General features: G+C 29.7%; 1 protein-coding gene across 8 annotated transcripts in view; it reads right to left on the bottom strand.

The window, feature by feature from the left end:
• The window catches only part of LOC139489682 (coiled-coil domain-containing protein 154-like), a 48,774-nt gene that overhangs the window by 30,175 nt on the left and 1,185 nt on the right, over positions 1-17,414 (bottom strand). Inside the window, exons 1-2 of one of the 8 annotated variants that reach the window (XM_071276348.1) lie at positions 12,358-12,407; positions 6,316-6,414 (exon numbers count right to left, since the gene is read on the bottom strand). The exons of 6 other annotated variants lie outside the window; for them this stretch is intronic. In XM_071276348.1, the coding sequence (XP_071132449.1) occupies positions 6,316-6,395 (80 nt within the window). In that variant the 5' untranslated portion in view covers positions 6,396-6,414; positions 12,358-12,407. Of the gene's footprint in view, positions 1-6,315; positions 6,415-12,357; positions 12,478-17,414 lie in introns of those variants that run through there. One more of the 8 variants, XM_071276341.1, reaches the window with a different exon arrangement.

Genomic DNA, 17,414 nt, shown 5'->3' with positions numbered 1-17,414 from the left:
TCCATTTCCCGCACCGTTTTTTTTTGTAAATATAAAAAGATATCAACATTTGTTTTTAAAATCAGTCTAACCGGTATATAACGATTTTAAACATAAACATGATAAAAGCACCCCACCACACTGTGTAAATATCTGTGAGAATATTTTTTTCAAAGAGAGAGTGCTCCGAAATAAATTGAAATACCTGTAAAGAACAAAAAATTGGTTTCTTTCCCCCTTACTTATATTCCCAATCAAAAAATGTTCGTTGTTAGAATTATAAGTACAGAGAACTTCTGAAGGATTTGCCTTCAACTGCAATTATATTGTATGCTGGCTAAACAAAACTATTCATAGCCCCTGCATGTTTATGCACCTGTCCTGATTGATTCAGGGGCCTGTCGTTCGGCAGTTATAGTTTGTTGATGTTGTTCATTGGTATTTTCCTGTTTGGATACATAAATTAGATCGTTTGTTTTCCTGTTCGAATTGTGTACTTTAATAATTTTGGGGTCCTTTATAGCTTGCTGTTTGGTCTGTATCAAAGCCCTGTGTAAAAGGCCGTACTTTGACCTGTGTTTGTTATTATCAGGTTGAGAACAACCCTCCCTCAGACAAGGGGTCATATTACTGATGTAGACAAGAAAATAGAAATACCAAGGATTTGTACTATAGTTCTTCTATACAAAACCTTTGAAAACTTAGAATTTTGTACTCAAAAAGAGGAGAGTTACATCATATTTTAAACAACTTTTTTCTATTAAAAAGAGGGGTCCACTTATTTTGAATAATATTAAACTGTTAAAGTAAATGTGTTAATTTAACATGGTTAAAGTCCAGAAATATTACAAAATTCTTGGACATGTTTTGACCATTTAATACTAGATAGATATATAGTTCTTTGAGAAAATATGAGCCCTTTTGTACAAACAAATATACTATAACTTATATTGATCCCTCATAAAACATGTAAAAGGGATATTTATAACATAAAGGGTTTGTCCCCAAACTGATTATGACTTGGATGGAGAATTGTCTCATTGTCAGTCACACATACATCATTTGTACATAGACCAGATTTAATTATTTCTTGGTGAACAGGGAAAAAAAACTTCAGAAATTAAAGAAATGTCAAAGTACAAGTGATAAACATTGATAAATCAAGTTTTAATATTGTCAAAACCTACTATTTTATGTTTACAAAAAAAAATTATAATCGCTCCTTTACTTTTCAAGCTTCGCCTCAAAAATTTGCAAATTAAATATTTTTTTATTAAAATTTTCAAATCGCTCGCTCGCCCCAAATTTTGGAGTCCAAAAATCCGTAGAACAAGAAATTAAATTGGTGTGGCCTTAAATGTAAAACATAAATGCTGTCTGACATACATATAATTTGCATATATTTTTTTTTATCAAATCTTTTTTTCTATTTCTTATTGATAAAATGTAAAATTATATAATCATATTCAGTCTTTTTTTATTTTAAAAAAAAGTTCAAATTTATCTCTAAAAATGATTATATTATTACAGTATGATCAGTTAAACTGAATAATTTCTGTGTTTTAAAATAAAAACATGCTTCCATAAGACATTTTAAGATATTTAATCCTTCATTTTCAATATTTATTTCACAAAAAACAACAGACAGTTAGGATTTTTTTAACACTTATCAAGAAATCTTGCAATCTGTACAAATTTATTGAAAATTTATAACCTGCGTGAGCTCCATACTGATACTCATTATATTGGAATCCATGAAACATACCTTAATGTTATTTATTAACTAGTAAACTACAGCAAAAAAATGTTGTTCTCCTAATTAGCTGCAATAACCTGTTCTTAGTCCAGAGCATTGATCAACATGAAATATCAATTGAAAAATTTAACAATAATTATTGTGATAATATCTTTTTGTTTAATTTTATCTATTCAAACTAATTCCCTTTGGTGCCATTTAAGTACATGCTGCAGATAATGCATAGAAAATAAATATCTATTCGTTTACAACAGCAAAGAATGAGTTCTAGTAAACAATCACGTATTGTGACAACCCTTATCAATAATTTAACTCTAAAACTTCTGATATCTAATTCAATCAACAACTAAATATATCAATAATTTTCAAGAAAAATCAAACTACGACTGGCCAGAAATTGATTATTTTATTCCATATCGGAAAGCTATTATTTAATTTTCAATAGCGTCTGCAAAATTGTTTACTTACTACATGTACAAGTCTAAATTTTTCATCAAAATAAGGTAAAAGATATTACAAAAGCTTACAAAATTGCTAAAATCTACCTTTTACCTAAATCAACAAATAGAAACAAAACATTAAAATCTGTATTTGCTTTTCTAATATGTAAGTCTGGCACTTAAGTGTTAAGCTTATATATTGATGGTCAAAATTAACTGGAAAGAATCTCCTACAAGGGATTATGGTGAATATCTGTCTGAACTGAACCCCATAGAGACAGGAGACTCTTTTGGAAAAGACAGATTAAACTAGAGGCTCTAAAGAGCCTGTGTCGCTCACCTTGGTCTATGTGAATATTAAACAAAGGAAGCAAATGGATTCATGACAAAATTGTGTTTAGGTGATGGTGATGTGTTTGTACATCTTACTTTACTGAACATTCTTGCTGCTTACAATTATCTCTATCTATAATGAACTTGGCCCAGTAGTTTCAGTGGAAAATGTTAGTTAAAATTTACAAATTTTATGAAAATTGTTAAAATTTGACTATAAAGGACAATAACTCCTTAAGGGTCAATTGACCATTTCCGTAAATCTTACTTTGCTTAACATTATTGATGTTTACAATTTATCTGTATCTATAATAATATTCAAGATAATAACCAAAAACAGCAAAATTTCCTTAAAATTACCAATTCAGGGGCAGCAAACCAACAACAGGTTGTCAGATTCATCTGAAAATTTCAGGGCAAATAAATCTTGACCTGTTAAACAATTTTACCCCATGTTAAATTTGCCCTAAAGGCTGCAGTTTCAGAGTTATAAGCCAAAATCTACATTTCACCCCTATGTTCTATTTTTAGCCATGGTGGCCATCTTGATTGGTTGGCCAGGTCATCGGACACAATTTTTAAACTAGATACCCCAATGATGGTTGTGGCTAAGTTTGGTTTTAATTTGGCCCAGTAGTTTCAGAGGAGAAGATTTTTGTAAAAGATAACTAAGATTTACGAAAAATGGTTAAAAATTGACTATAAAGGGCAATAACTCCTAAAGGGATCAACAGACCATTTTGGTCGTGTTGCCTTATTTGTAGATCTTACTTTGCTGAACATTTTTGCTGTTAACAGTTTATCTTTATCTATGATAATATTCAAGATAATAACCAAAAACAGCAAAATTTCCTTAAAATTACCAATTCAGGGGCAGCAACCCAACAAAGGGTTGTCCAATTCGTCTCAAAATTTCAGGGCAGATATATCTTGACCTGATAAACAATTTTACCTATGTCAAATTTGCTCTAAATGCTTTGGTTTTTGAGTGATAAGCCAAAAACTGCATTTTACCCCTATGTTCTATTTTTAGCCATGGCGGCCATCTTGGTTGGTTGGCCAGGTCACCGGACACAATTTTAAAACTAAATACCCCAATGATGATTGTGGCTAAGTTTGGTTCAATTTGGTCCAGTAGTTTCAGAGAAGATTTTTGTAAAAGATTACTAAGATTTACGAAAAATGGTTAAAAATTGACTATAAAGGGCAATAACTCCTTAAGGGGTCAACAGACCATTTTGGTCCTGTTGACTTATATGTAGATCTTACTTTACTGAACATTTTTGCTGTTAACAGTTTATCTTTATCTATGATAATATTCAAGATAATAACCAAAAACAGCAAAATTTCCTTAAAATTACCAATTCAGGGGCAGCAACCTATCAACGGGTTGTCAGATTCATCTCAAAGCAGAGCAGATAGATCTTGACCTGATTAACAATTTTACTTATATCAGATTTGCTGTAAATGCTTTGGTTTTTGATTGATAAGCCAAAAACTGCAATTTACCCCTATGTTCTTTTTTAGCCATGGGGCCATCTTGGTTGGTTGGCCGGGTCACCGGACACAATTTTTTTAAACTAGATACCCCAATAATGATTTTGGCCATGTTTGGTTAAATTTGGCCCAGCAGTTTCAGAGAAGAAGATTTTTGTAAAAGTTAACGACGACGGACGCAGGACGACAGACGCCAAGTGATGAGAAAAGCTCACTTGGCCCTTCGGGCCAGGTGAGCTAAAAAGTAAAGAATAACTTAATTGTATGTTCTGATAAATGGACATAATGGGACACCAACCCCCCCCAAAAAAAAAAAAAAAAATTACTATAGTCTAGACAAAGCTCTAAAATACTCTAGAAAGGTTTAATGAATAAGTTTTACAATATGTCAAAGATCTGCACAAAACCCATTGTTCAAGAGCCCATCCAGTCTATTCAGTTTATGCTTGGTTCAGTTTAAACATGTTTCATTGTTTTTGAAGCTCAGAGACCACAAATGGCACATAAGAAATAAATCAAAGTCACATGACCTCTTCATTCTACAGTGTTAGGTAAAATAAAACATGTCATAATACACATTATGTTTCTTTTTTTTTTAATCACATTCTTTAACTATCTAAATTTTAGTGTGCTGTAGTTATTTGTTGCTTTGGGTATTGTATTAAGAGCAACACAAGGTAACATTCAAGTGCACACAGCAACTGCATTCTGTGTTTCATTTGGGTGTGCTTCTTTGTGAATTGGATAAAGAAATGATGTTTGCAATAGTCTCCAAAAAAGTTCTTTGTCCATATATTGCATGTGTCATAAGGAAAACCAACCCCCAGTGTCATATTTTTTAGTTTCAGTGGAAAATGTTAGTTAAAATTTACAAATTTTATGAAAATTGTTAAAAATTGACTATAAAGGGCAATAACTCCTAAAGGGGTCAACAGACCATTTTGGTCCTGTTGACTTATATGTAGATCTTACTTTACTGAACATTTTTGCTGTTAACAGTTTATCTTTATCTATGATAATATTCAAGATAATAACCAAAAACAGCAAAATTTCCTTAAAATTACCAATTCAGGGGCAGCAACCTATCAACGGGTTGTCAGATTCATCTCAAAGCAGAGCAGATAGATCTTGACCTGATTAACAATTTTACTTATATCAGATTTGCTGTAAATGCTTTGGTTTTTGAGTGATAAGCCAAAAACTGCATTTTACCCCTATGTTCTTTTTTAGCCATGGTGGCCATCTAGGTTGGTTGGCCTGGTCACCGGACACAATTTTTTAAAACTAGATACCCCAATAATGATTTTGGCCATGTTTGGTTAAATTTGGCCCAGCAGTTTCAGAGGAGAAGATTTTTGTAAAAGTTAACGACGACGGACGCAGGACGACAGACGCCAAGTGATGAGAAAAGCTCACTTGGCCCTTATTTGTTATTTGTTGCTTTGGGTATTGTATTAAGAGCAACACAAGGTAACATTCAAGTGCACACAGCAACTGCATTCTGTGTTTCATTTGGGTGTGCTTCTTTGTGAATTGGATAAAGAAATGATGTTTGCAATAGTCTCCAAAAAAGTTCTTTGTCCATATATTGCATGTGTCATAAGGAAAACCAACCCCCAGTGTCATATTTTTTTCTTTAAAATATCATGAAAACATTTTCTTCTATTTATTTTTGTCTTCAAATTAGTACTTATAGAAGGAGCCTAGCCATAGAAGCCTAAATGATACTTTAAAGGAAGATATTAAACTTATTTCTGGAATATTATTACAGTTAATCTCTAGATCTGTACCAAATTAGGCAAATAGTATTTCATTTAACTAAGACAGACATGAATTTCTTACTGTGAATGCACAACAGTAAAAATCATTTCTTAGAACTTCTTTTCTTATTAAGATAAGCTCATCAATGATACCAGGATTAAAATGATGTACGCCAGACGTGCGTTTCAAATACAAATTATTCATCAGTGATGCTTGAATCAAAAAAGTTAAAAGGCCAAATAAAATACGAAGTTGACAGGTTGAAGAAAGTTCAGGATTCAAAATTCTGAAAGGTTTTGCCAAGTACATCTAAGGCAATCTTTTCTGGTGGTAGAAAATTCTAAGTTTTTCATAATATTCAAAGTTAATTCATAATTGTGAAAATATCAACATACAGCTGAAACCTTATGGTAAGAAAATGAACTAAAGTTTCATCTCGATTTGATATTGCATTCAGATGTGTGGGTGGTAGGGGCTGTGCTTCACTTCACTGCAATTAACATGCTCAAACCTGCATCTAGCACACACTAGCCATGCCTCTACCCTTACCTTGGAGTTGGAGAGGTATATTCATTAGACTTGTCATACCATTCTGTCCGTGTGTATGGTCTGGACTTATAGGTAGTCATTGTTCTTAACCCTTACTACCTACATTGATAAATTAACTAGAAAAATCAAATAAAACTACAATTTTCTTAATTCTTTTAGTAATTGTATCTGTATGTGATGCCATCTAATTCATAAACTTACTACTACAACAAATGTTTCCTAATTATGTTAGAAACCTAGTTTGCATAAAAATAAGAATAGGGTACCATTATAAGTGAAATTCTAATGCTGTTGTTTTGAATACATGTATGACTCAGACTGTATGAAAATTATGTCATATTAGATTTGTACCTCATTTCATCATTAATAGACTGCTTATTATAACACTTACAGTTAATACAAAATAATATTGGGAAAATCCATACAGATTTCAGTTAAATTACTTGTGAAGCAACTAGCTTGGAACTTTTTTTTACTAATTCAGTGCTAATGATGTTGAATACTTAGGTGTTGATATGGATATCAGTCTCTCCTTTAACTCTTTTCTAAAACAGGCTAGGAGAATTAGTTTGTACAGTACTACATTTGTACAGACAGTTCTATAAATTAATACAGATATAAAGGCAAACACACAAACTCATGGTTGTATATAAGTGAATTGACTTACCATTTAATTGTTTTATGCAGGTTTTGAAGATTCATATTGTCAATAATTCTTTCATTAGCTAGCTATTGATTATTTCATTTATTATTTATAAAATTGCATAGTTTTGATATTTATAAATGTTATGATTTATAAATCAATTTGGGTTTAATGTAATAAAAATAGTTTGATGAACATTCAGTTTAAAAATAAATAACATTCTACCTGAGCTTCATAAGTTTTTTTGGCAAAACAAACCATGATAGAAATACATGATTTGTATATTAAATATTGTTTTTCCCCTCTTAATTATATAAATGAAGAAATAAACTTTCTGAACTGTTTTATGTGTATTTAAGACAATAAGCCATCTAATAATCCATCTAGATGACCTCCAAAAACACTGCAGACAGTCATTTAACCAGACTTGTGGCTTATGTCCCTTCGTTATCTATTACTTGCTCAATTTTTCCTTAGCTACAAATTTGACCCCCCAAAAATATAATGATTTTTTTGTTTCAAACATTTATCATAAAAGGGGAATAAAGAAATAACAAAATCACATAAAACTTTCTGTTTGGTCTTATTTTCCGTACAAGCAAAAATTATTGCAAATGTTTTATTGGCTTGCAAGTCAATAATTCAACTCATTTGAATCCTTAATCATGCAACCTCTTATCTAACTTTAAGTTGAGATAGGTTGGATATGTTGATCTACATCAAACCTCAATATACAAAAATTACATTATAGTATTAGAACTCCTCATAGATATTAAAATAATCAAAATTTTTGTTAAAAATTCATTTTAACTTGGTGTTTTGACAACAAAATAATTTGAGGTTATAGAAAAAATCCATATTCAAAAGTTTAAAGCATCTTTTATTTGTATCACATTCATGTATATTTAATCAGTATATTATTGAACTTTATTCAAATTGATCTCTACCATGTAAACTTCAGATCTGATCAAATAGACAAACTGTTTAAAAGCATTTTAACAGAATATTTAACTAATATTTAATATGGGTCAAGGAATGTTGAAATGAATAGAGAAAAAAACAAGATTATAATACTTATATAAATGAGATCAGTCAAAAACAAACAAAAAAGCGTACTTCACAGAAATTGTCTTTTCCCAATGATATTTTTTTTGTGGCCTGATTTTTAATTGGATACAATTTGAAGTGTTTAAAATTTTTGGCCAAAACAAGTTAAATGAGAATAGTATTTCAATCATAAATCAGGATAAGAAGATATGAATGTTGTGCCTGGATGGGATTAATAAATAGAAAATAATCAACAAAAAGAAAGAATGAAGGTTTAAAAAAAGTTAAAAAAATAAAGAGTAGAGATTCTTGGACAAAATAAATAAAGCATAAAGAAAAATGGTTTTAAAGCTAAAGAAAAACGAAATGAGGGATTCTCAATCCCAACCCCCTTGAATATACATCATTCTTTGTACATGTTGTTTTGTCCCAAAAGTTAAGCTGAAATTTTACTTTATATCAGAAGGAGCTATATTTCAAATACATCAGCCATGATATATAACTATAGAACTAACTCAGATGTAAAACTTTTAAGTATTTGTGTTGACAAAAGATATGTAGTAAGCCTTTTTTTTGCCATTTCAGTTTCTACGTCTTTTAGTTTCATAAATAGACATGCAATACTGGCATAAATAGTAAACAATATTTGGAATAAAAAAAAAACAGCATTTCAGTCATACTCTTTAAAGGTGCTGCAATTTAAAAAACATCTTTTTTTTTTCAAATTAAACCAAATTTAACCATTCACAGGCTATTTTCCACAACTTAAAATAAGTAAAAAACCCCTGTCAATGTCTAGCACGGCCAAAATGATTTATTAAAAGTTTGACTTTGAAATTTAAATCTCAAGAAGATTAGACTAAAAGTCCCACAACAACATTAAGAGTTTACCGATCGGTTTTATCTATATGTGTTAACATGTTGTTTTCAAAATGTTATTATTAGTCAAACAATTTTCAAGTCCAGTTTAAGTAACAATTCTGTGGCGATATTTTAAAACTTCATGAAAGGCTTTAATGTATCTTGTCTATTATTGTCCAGATCATGGATACCAAGATATGCTGGACAAAGGTCAACAAACAATTTATCACAGAGTTTAATATTACTTAAAGGTACAAACTATGTAAAATGGTTGACATTATATAATTAATATTATTAAAATTACAGAATTTCAGTTTTAATCCTCCAGAAGTGATTAAATCATTTTCACATATAATTAATACATCAATTGTACATGATAAAGGGACCATTTTAGACAATAACACATTTGCTTTTGATCCCTTCTAAATGAATTGTAATGGCATCAACTAGTTCCAAGCACCTGAGATCACCCCATGTTTAAGATAGGGTTAAAATGCTGGATATTTTTTATTTTTTTGGCATTTATAGGTAGTGTTTTGTGAGAAAAAAAAATCCCCACCATAGCCATGGAATTGTTTTTTACAAGCACATACATGTATGTAATTCATTAATGATTTTTCAATACTTTTTCATTCTTATTCAATTATAAAAACAAAATTTCTTAACGTGAAGCTCTTATGCTTTTGAACAATGGAAAAACTCTAATATTTTCATCTGTAACCATGGTGTTGCAAACATCCACAAATAAATAAAATAGGTTAATCCATTATAAACATGGAAAACAAAATGTGAAAGTGGTTATCTGGACAAATCTTTAAGGCCAATTTTCAAAAACTTTGAAATACATGTACATGTATTACATACTAATTTTCAATTGCTTCAATGTAGACGCACCATCACGAAATGTTTTTATATTATAAAAACATTTCGTGATGGTGCGGAGGCCACACCAATTTAATTTCTTGTTCTACGGATTTTTGGACTCCAAAATTTGGGGCGAGCGAGCGATTTGAAAATTTTAATAAAAAAATATTTAATTTGCAAATTTTTGAGGCGAAGCTTGAAAAGTAAAGGCGAGCGATTATAATTTTTTTTTGTAAACATAAAATAATAGGTTTTGACAATATTAAAACTTGATTTATCACTTGTACTTTGACATTTCTTTAATTTCTGAAGTATTTTTCCCTGTTCACCAAGAAATAATTAAATCTGGTCTATGTATGTGTGACTGACAATGAGACAATTCTCCATCCAAATCATAATCAGTTTGGGGGCAACCCCTTAATGTTATAAATATCCCTTTTACATGTTTTATGAGGGATCAATATAAGTTATAATTAATATATTTGTTTGTACAAAAGGGCTCATATTTTCTCATAAAACTATATATCTATCTGGTATTAAATGGTCAAAACATGTCCAAGAATTTAGTAATATATCTGGACTTTAAACATGTTACCACATTTACTTTAACAGTTTAATATTATTCAAAATAAGTGGACCCCTCTTTTAGAAAAAAATGTTTAAAATATGATGTAACTCTCCTCTTTTTGAGTACAAAATTCTAAGTGTTCAAATGTTTTGTATAGAAGAACTATACAATTCCTTGGTATTTCTATTTTCTTTTCTACACCAGTAAAATGACTCCTCGTCTGAGGGAGGGTTGTTCTCAATCTGATAATAACAAACACAGGTCAAAGTACGGCTTTTTACACAGGGCTTTGATACAGACCAAACAGCAAGCTATAAAGGACCCCAAAATTATTAGCGTACACAATTCGAACAGGAAAACCCACGATCTAATTTATATATCCAAACGGGAAAATACCAATGAACAACATCAACAAACGATAACTGCTGAACGACATGCTCCTGAATCAATCAGAACAGGTGCATAAACATGCAGCGGCTATGGATAGTTTTGTTTCGCCAGCATACAAAATAATTGCAGTTGAAGGCAAATCCTTCAGAAGTTCTTTGTACTTTATTCTAACAACGATCATTTCTTGATAGGGAATATAAGTAAGGGGGAAAGAAACCAATTTTTTGTTCTTCACGGAAATACCCGCTGTTATAACTTTTTATCGGAGCACTCCAGGTTTCATGCTGAAACAAATATTTTCACAGATATTTACACAGTGTGGTGGGGTGCTTTTATGTTTAAAATCGTTATATACAGGTTAATAGACTGTGATTTAACAAATGTTGATATCTTTTTATAATATTTACACAAAAAAACGGTGCGGGAAATGGACATGATTACAATTCCGGATGCGGGAAGCGGGAATATAAAAAAAATAAAAAAATTCTGTTTTGAAAAAAATAGGTGCGGGCGGGTCCGTCGAACAAGGGATCAAATTGGTGTGGCCTACTGTTTCACAATTATTTATTTTTTTTAAATAGCTTTGTTGTTGTTTCTGAAAATATTGCTTTGGTGACTATGATAAATTCACAATTATTTATTTTTTTTAAATAGCTTTGTTGTTGTTTCTGAAAATATTGCTTTGGTGACTATGAGCTTTGTTGTTGTTTCTGAAAATATTGCTTTGGTGACTATGATTTAATCATAGTCACCAAAGCAATATTTTCAGAAACAACAACAAAGCTATTTAAAAAAAATTGTTTCTGAAAATATTGCTTTGGTGACTATGATTTAATCATAGTCACCAAAGCAATATTTTCAGAAACAACAACAAAGCTATTTAAAAAAAATAAATAATTGTGAAACAGTTTGGCATGAAATTAAGTGTAATAGATCTTACATGTTGATGTTCATGAAGTTCAATATTGAACTACATTATATAACACTTATAAAAATTGTGTCAATATGAGTTATATATATAATCCCTTAAACTCACTTACAAGAGAAATTTGAAACAGTATTATCAAGTATCACAAAAATATTCAATATGATCAATTTCACAGAGTTTTATTGACAATTTAATTCTTATTTTATAGAAAATCTCATCACATCTAGGATTAACATGTCAAAGTTGACAAGATGACCATATTATGAACTATAAAATCCCAATAGAAAACAGGTTCAAACTAATTATATCAGATTTATGGTTGAAGCATAGACTTTTAACAACTTTTGTTTTATGATTATCACCTAGAAATGTGAATATAACTTTTTTACACTTTCAGTTATACATTTTTGTAAAAAAAAAAATAGTTTTTATTAGGTAATACAGCAGTCTTAGAAATGTGAAATAGTGGTAAATGTGTGCTTTTAAATTCAAATGAAAAGATTTAACACCAAAAAATAATAAGTGCTACATGTACATGTAATATTCTCAGTGAATAACACAGATCAAGGTGCTTATACATTTGTACATGAAACATACAACATGTAAATGTTTTAAAGAGAAAATGACTGGAGCACACAAAAAGTGAACACTGTAAACTGAATAAAAAAATTCATTACATTAAAATCCTGTCTAAATTTTGCATAAATTTAGAAATAATATTGACAACACCGAAAGCATTACCTTCTTCCTATTTTTTCAGTGACATTTAAAGCTGTTGGCACTGAATGTGACGTTGGAATACTACTTCGCCTTTGTTTATTATTTCCAGGTCCTTGATACAGCTTTTTCCAAAATGAGCTCCTTTCCATATTAATTAGCAATAATTAGAGCACAAAAACAAGTTAGACTCCATTGATGCAAGACAATGTAAATAGGTGATAATAACATTCATTTGAATTAAAATAAACATTCCAAAAAGGATTGCATGAGTATCAAATCAATCATTTCACATGTTTTTATTTATAAATAATCACTGAATGTATTTTTCGTTAGATCATGATCAGAATCGTTAAACAATATGCATTCATCAGTTGATTATTAAGTTTTGTTATGTTGTAACTATAGTTCTTGTAAAACGGTCATTAATTTCTCATATAAATTTTTCATCCTTCAATTCGAGGAATATTCCTGAGGGTAAAAAAACCTGCATGAATATTTAATCGTAGTAATTAATTCATTGGCTATACTGACTACTGTCAACGAAACATAAAATCATAATCTCCACATGACTCCACAACTAGATGTGCTCCTTTCATTTTGTATTTCAATATTTTCCCACAAAAATAAAGTTAAGTAATCATGAGCAACTTGAATTTTTTCTCAAACTAATAGAAAATTATGCAATGATATGAATTCATCTTATGATATGCGATCTGCAGCGATCATATATATTAATCCTTGAAATTTAACTGCTGTTGTGTTTGAAATTACTTAGCACAAAATTTTTCAATATGCACTACTAACAAATAATTTGTTAATTCGATTTATGCAGTTTCCTGTGAGAGTTCATGCCTACATCAAAGTGAAGTATATTTCCATCAAATATTAATCCAATAATTGTTTAAAAAATATCCTAATACAACTATACATCAGATATGTCAATTAAAATCGTATTTCTACAAGCTTCGTCAGTTTTAGGTGCAACTGTATCCGAGGTAATGGGATAAAAAACTCATTTCTTATAAGCTGTCACTAAGTATGAAATGAAAACAAAGTCATAAAAGCTGACACATGAATTTCAGTTTATACTTCTTTCAGATCATAAGGATATTGAAAAGAACTTGACACGAACGAAGTAAGATTGGTCGATTTCCTGTTTTAAACCAAGCCAATGTTCTACTATTCCATTAAGCCCCATTCATACTTTTGACATGAAACATCAACAAGAAGACACAACTAACAACAAACGTAATAAAGCATCAATATATTGAAAATAATAGATGGCCGTGTTATGTTCATTCATGCAGTCAATTTCACCATTTCAACATGATGGCTTTCTTACAATCAATTACAGTCGTTCTATAGTAGTAATTGTATTTAGAAAAAGATTTTTCTTTTGTCTGCAGCTAGCACTTTCAATAACTCCCAATTTTATCAAAAGCTGTGCTTGGAATGGGGAAAAATATAAACAAATAACAAATTTCCTGCACTCCAAAATATTTAAGATCTTCCATAAAAACAATTTACCAATAAGTAAATGTCAACAAAACTATTTTATAAAAGGTAAAATTTAATGCAATTGTCTAGAATGAGTCCACTAATTTCAAACAGTAATTAATTTGCTGACCTTACTTATACTACATATATCCTATAAATTTCAAGGTAAGCAAATTTTGTAGTAATTTTAATTTAAATGCTTTTAAAGTTGGTTTTAAAACCAATATGGATACAGAATGTTACCTGTGAATTATCAGGTAATCATTTATAAAAGCAATATTGTTTATAATTTAATTTCACTTGGAAATTTTCCAACAACCAACAGTCCTTACCATTTATATCTGAGGAACAGAGGTTTTTTAATCGCATTTTAAAACTTTTTAGAAGTTATACATGTTATATATAGTTCTAAAATTACTTTTTACCAAACAAATACAAGCTTAATTCTGTTAAAGTACAAATTGCCATGGCGTATTCTATTTTACTTATTGGTGCATGATACATGAAGATAATTAATATCTAACCAAATTAAAATCTTCTTCACTAAGAACAGTAATTACCTTTTTTTTTTTTTTAACTTTTTCAACAAAAGAAGAAAAAGTTTTAAAAAAAGCAATGACAAAAACTTGAATGAATTAGAGATAACAAAACTAAACAACTTTTACCCCACGAAATTTTAATGTTTTAATATGTTTTACTGTATACTGAATGTACATAACAAACTCTATAAATCGTCTTCGATTTAAAAGTTCTGACATTTTATTGATTATCACTTATATTTCCGCTTAACATTTTTTTGCCATAGTTTCACAACATTAATATATATTAAATGTGTGATATGATATCTGCTATTATAACAGATATTTTATAAAGTGTCATATAAAAAGAATCAAACAAATAAATGTGTATTTTTTCATCAAAAAACATGAATCAACGCCTTTGAAAGTTACTTTTCTATTATTTGATGTATGTCATATTGAGTTTCATATAAAATATCGTTCTCATTTTTTCAGAAACAATTATTATCACATTAATCAAACTCAAGCGCAAGTTTCTGAATTGATTAAATATCTAAGTACAAAAGAAAATGTTTCAAAAATCCAATTTACCAAATGCAGCTCCTAAAGTTTCACTTTAAATTATGTGGTTTATTCAATTTTACTATTGTCCTTCAATATTCACGAAATACTTGTTACTCAAGATCAAGCAAACATTAATCAACAACTAAATGGAAAATGCCCTACTTTAATAAATAATGAAATTTAGAATTATAAAAACATTGCAATTTGATATATGCTTTAAAAAAAAAATTAAATTACACAAGCCTGTGAATTGATTTCATATAAAATTATAAAGCCTACATGTTTCTAAGGCTTGTAGTGGTACAAATAAACTTTATATTTCCAGACAATGTAACAGTATGCTTATTCTATATGTATATGCAATTGAAAATCATAACCTTATGATAATTAAACATTTTTTTAACCCCAAAACATCATGAACATAGTGTTAAGACAAATAGCTGATAAAAAATAATGTAATATTTTGTTTCTAATTCTAACTTTTTCATTGAGAATATCAAGCAAGCCCTGACATTCAAGCTTAATAGCTTAATCGAAACAAAACTAATTTCATGCATGCAAAATGTTGTGATACATGTACATTTAGCTGTAGATATATAGTTGTAGAATTAATGAAGTTGCATTCATTTCAACAATAAATTAAGGATGCTTGACAGAAGGCCTGACCTTGCAGCACTGATATATGACAGCACTGCCTAATATTTTTTGAATACACAGAAAAATATGTTCAATTGATTTTTTTTTAAATCTACGATAATACACATAATCTTGACTGTTCAGTGTTGGATACATGCATATCAACCAATACATAAACAACCCTCAATAAAATCTAGATTTTTTACACTGAACAGAAGTGTATTTTGAGTTTATCTATATTGATGTGTGATACCTCTTTTTGCTGCCAAAATACATTTATCATATTTATCATGTTTCAAGTGAATTTAACCAAAACTTTCCTCTGAACAGCAGGTGATATTCCACTGTAATACCTGATTTTGTGATATCTTCAATGTAAGACAAATATATGTATTACAATGTAACAAAAGAAATGCACCACATAAACCACCTTTTGATGTGGACAGTTTTAACTGTATACCAGCTTTTTATTTGTACATATCAAACCTGTGTAGAGAATGGCTCTCTCCTATGCCTGGTCTATATTTACAGTTGTCTTAGTATGATTCCCGACCATTATTATGATTATCATGAGTATTGCAAGATGATGATGAGATGATTATTCAAATGTTGGATTAAAAATTTATTTTACATATTTTTATTCTTTAAGTGATTGAAAGGATTTCAAATTTTGACACAAGGTTTCTGTAGTCATAAACATTGATTTATGTAAAAATAAAGTTTTTCTTAGTTATTTAAAAATTGCAAAATTTTGTGTTCAAGTTCAGTTGTGTCTACCTTTTCTTCTGAAAACAACACAAAATGACTTTATTCTGTTACTTTATCTAATTCATGTCTGATCATTAATTTTTAATTTGACTTCTAGATTGTCAATACTTATTTATTCAAGGATGGATGACGGTTTTGGAATTTTTGTATGTTAAATGGTCTCCTTTTCCCCCCAACAGTACAGGGTAAAATATTTCCCCCCATTTTTGAAACTAAACAGTACATTTATCCGTAATTCATATATTTCCCCTTTGATCTTACTACATGTACCTAATATTTTCTAGTATCAACGTACTGGCTGTATCACTGAAAATATTAGGCAATACACTGTGTGACGTCATAATTACCGATAAACAGAATAATAGGTAGTTTCGTTTTTGATACTGACTATATCATGTGGAATATCTTAACTCGCCCCTAACAGGCTCGTCTAGATACACATGAATGATGATATAGTCAGTATCAAAAACGAAACTACCTATTATTCTGTATATATATACAGAGATGCAAACAGTTTTTTTTTCCTGTCAGACATTGGGACCTACAGGGTACCAAGTATTGCCAGACCCATCACATTTCTGCCAGACCTATATTTTCACTCACAAAAATCTATTTTCGTAATATTATGAAAAAAAAGCCCCCCCCCCCCCCCCCCCCCCCCTCTATATAGAGTATAAAAAGTATATATCAGTTTTGCCTCAAGAAATTTTCAATTTATCATGAATAAATGTTAGCAGTTAATAAAAATAAAAAATTCTTAGTTTATTAATAACAATGAAATATAACTGTTTCCTGTTAAGGGGTTTTCCAAATTTTCACACCAAAAAGCACATGGCCTTTAACAATTGTAAACAAAGCATTCAATTTGTGATCATGGATAACAGCTTTAATTAATTGAATTTGGATATAGATATTCAACTTAGGTACAGTCAGGCAATGTTTTTACTATTTTCTGGATTAATACTAATTTGAAAGAAAAGTTTAAAAAATAAAATAATCTTTGACATCAAAACAACAGACGATCTGAAATATATTATGAATACTCAGTGACCCATATATTTTTTGAACTCTGCTACGGAGGTTACAACATTTTTT

The sequence above is a fragment of the Mytilus edulis genome, chromosome 9 (genome assembly GCF_963676685.1).
Source record: "Mytilus edulis chromosome 9, xbMytEdul2.2, whole genome shotgun sequence".
NCBI classification, from domain to species: Eukaryota; Metazoa; Mollusca; class Bivalvia; order Mytilida; family Mytilidae; genus Mytilus; species Mytilus edulis.
Note: the sequence above shows the minus strand (reverse complement) of the source record. Positions and strands in the feature narration are given on the sequence as shown.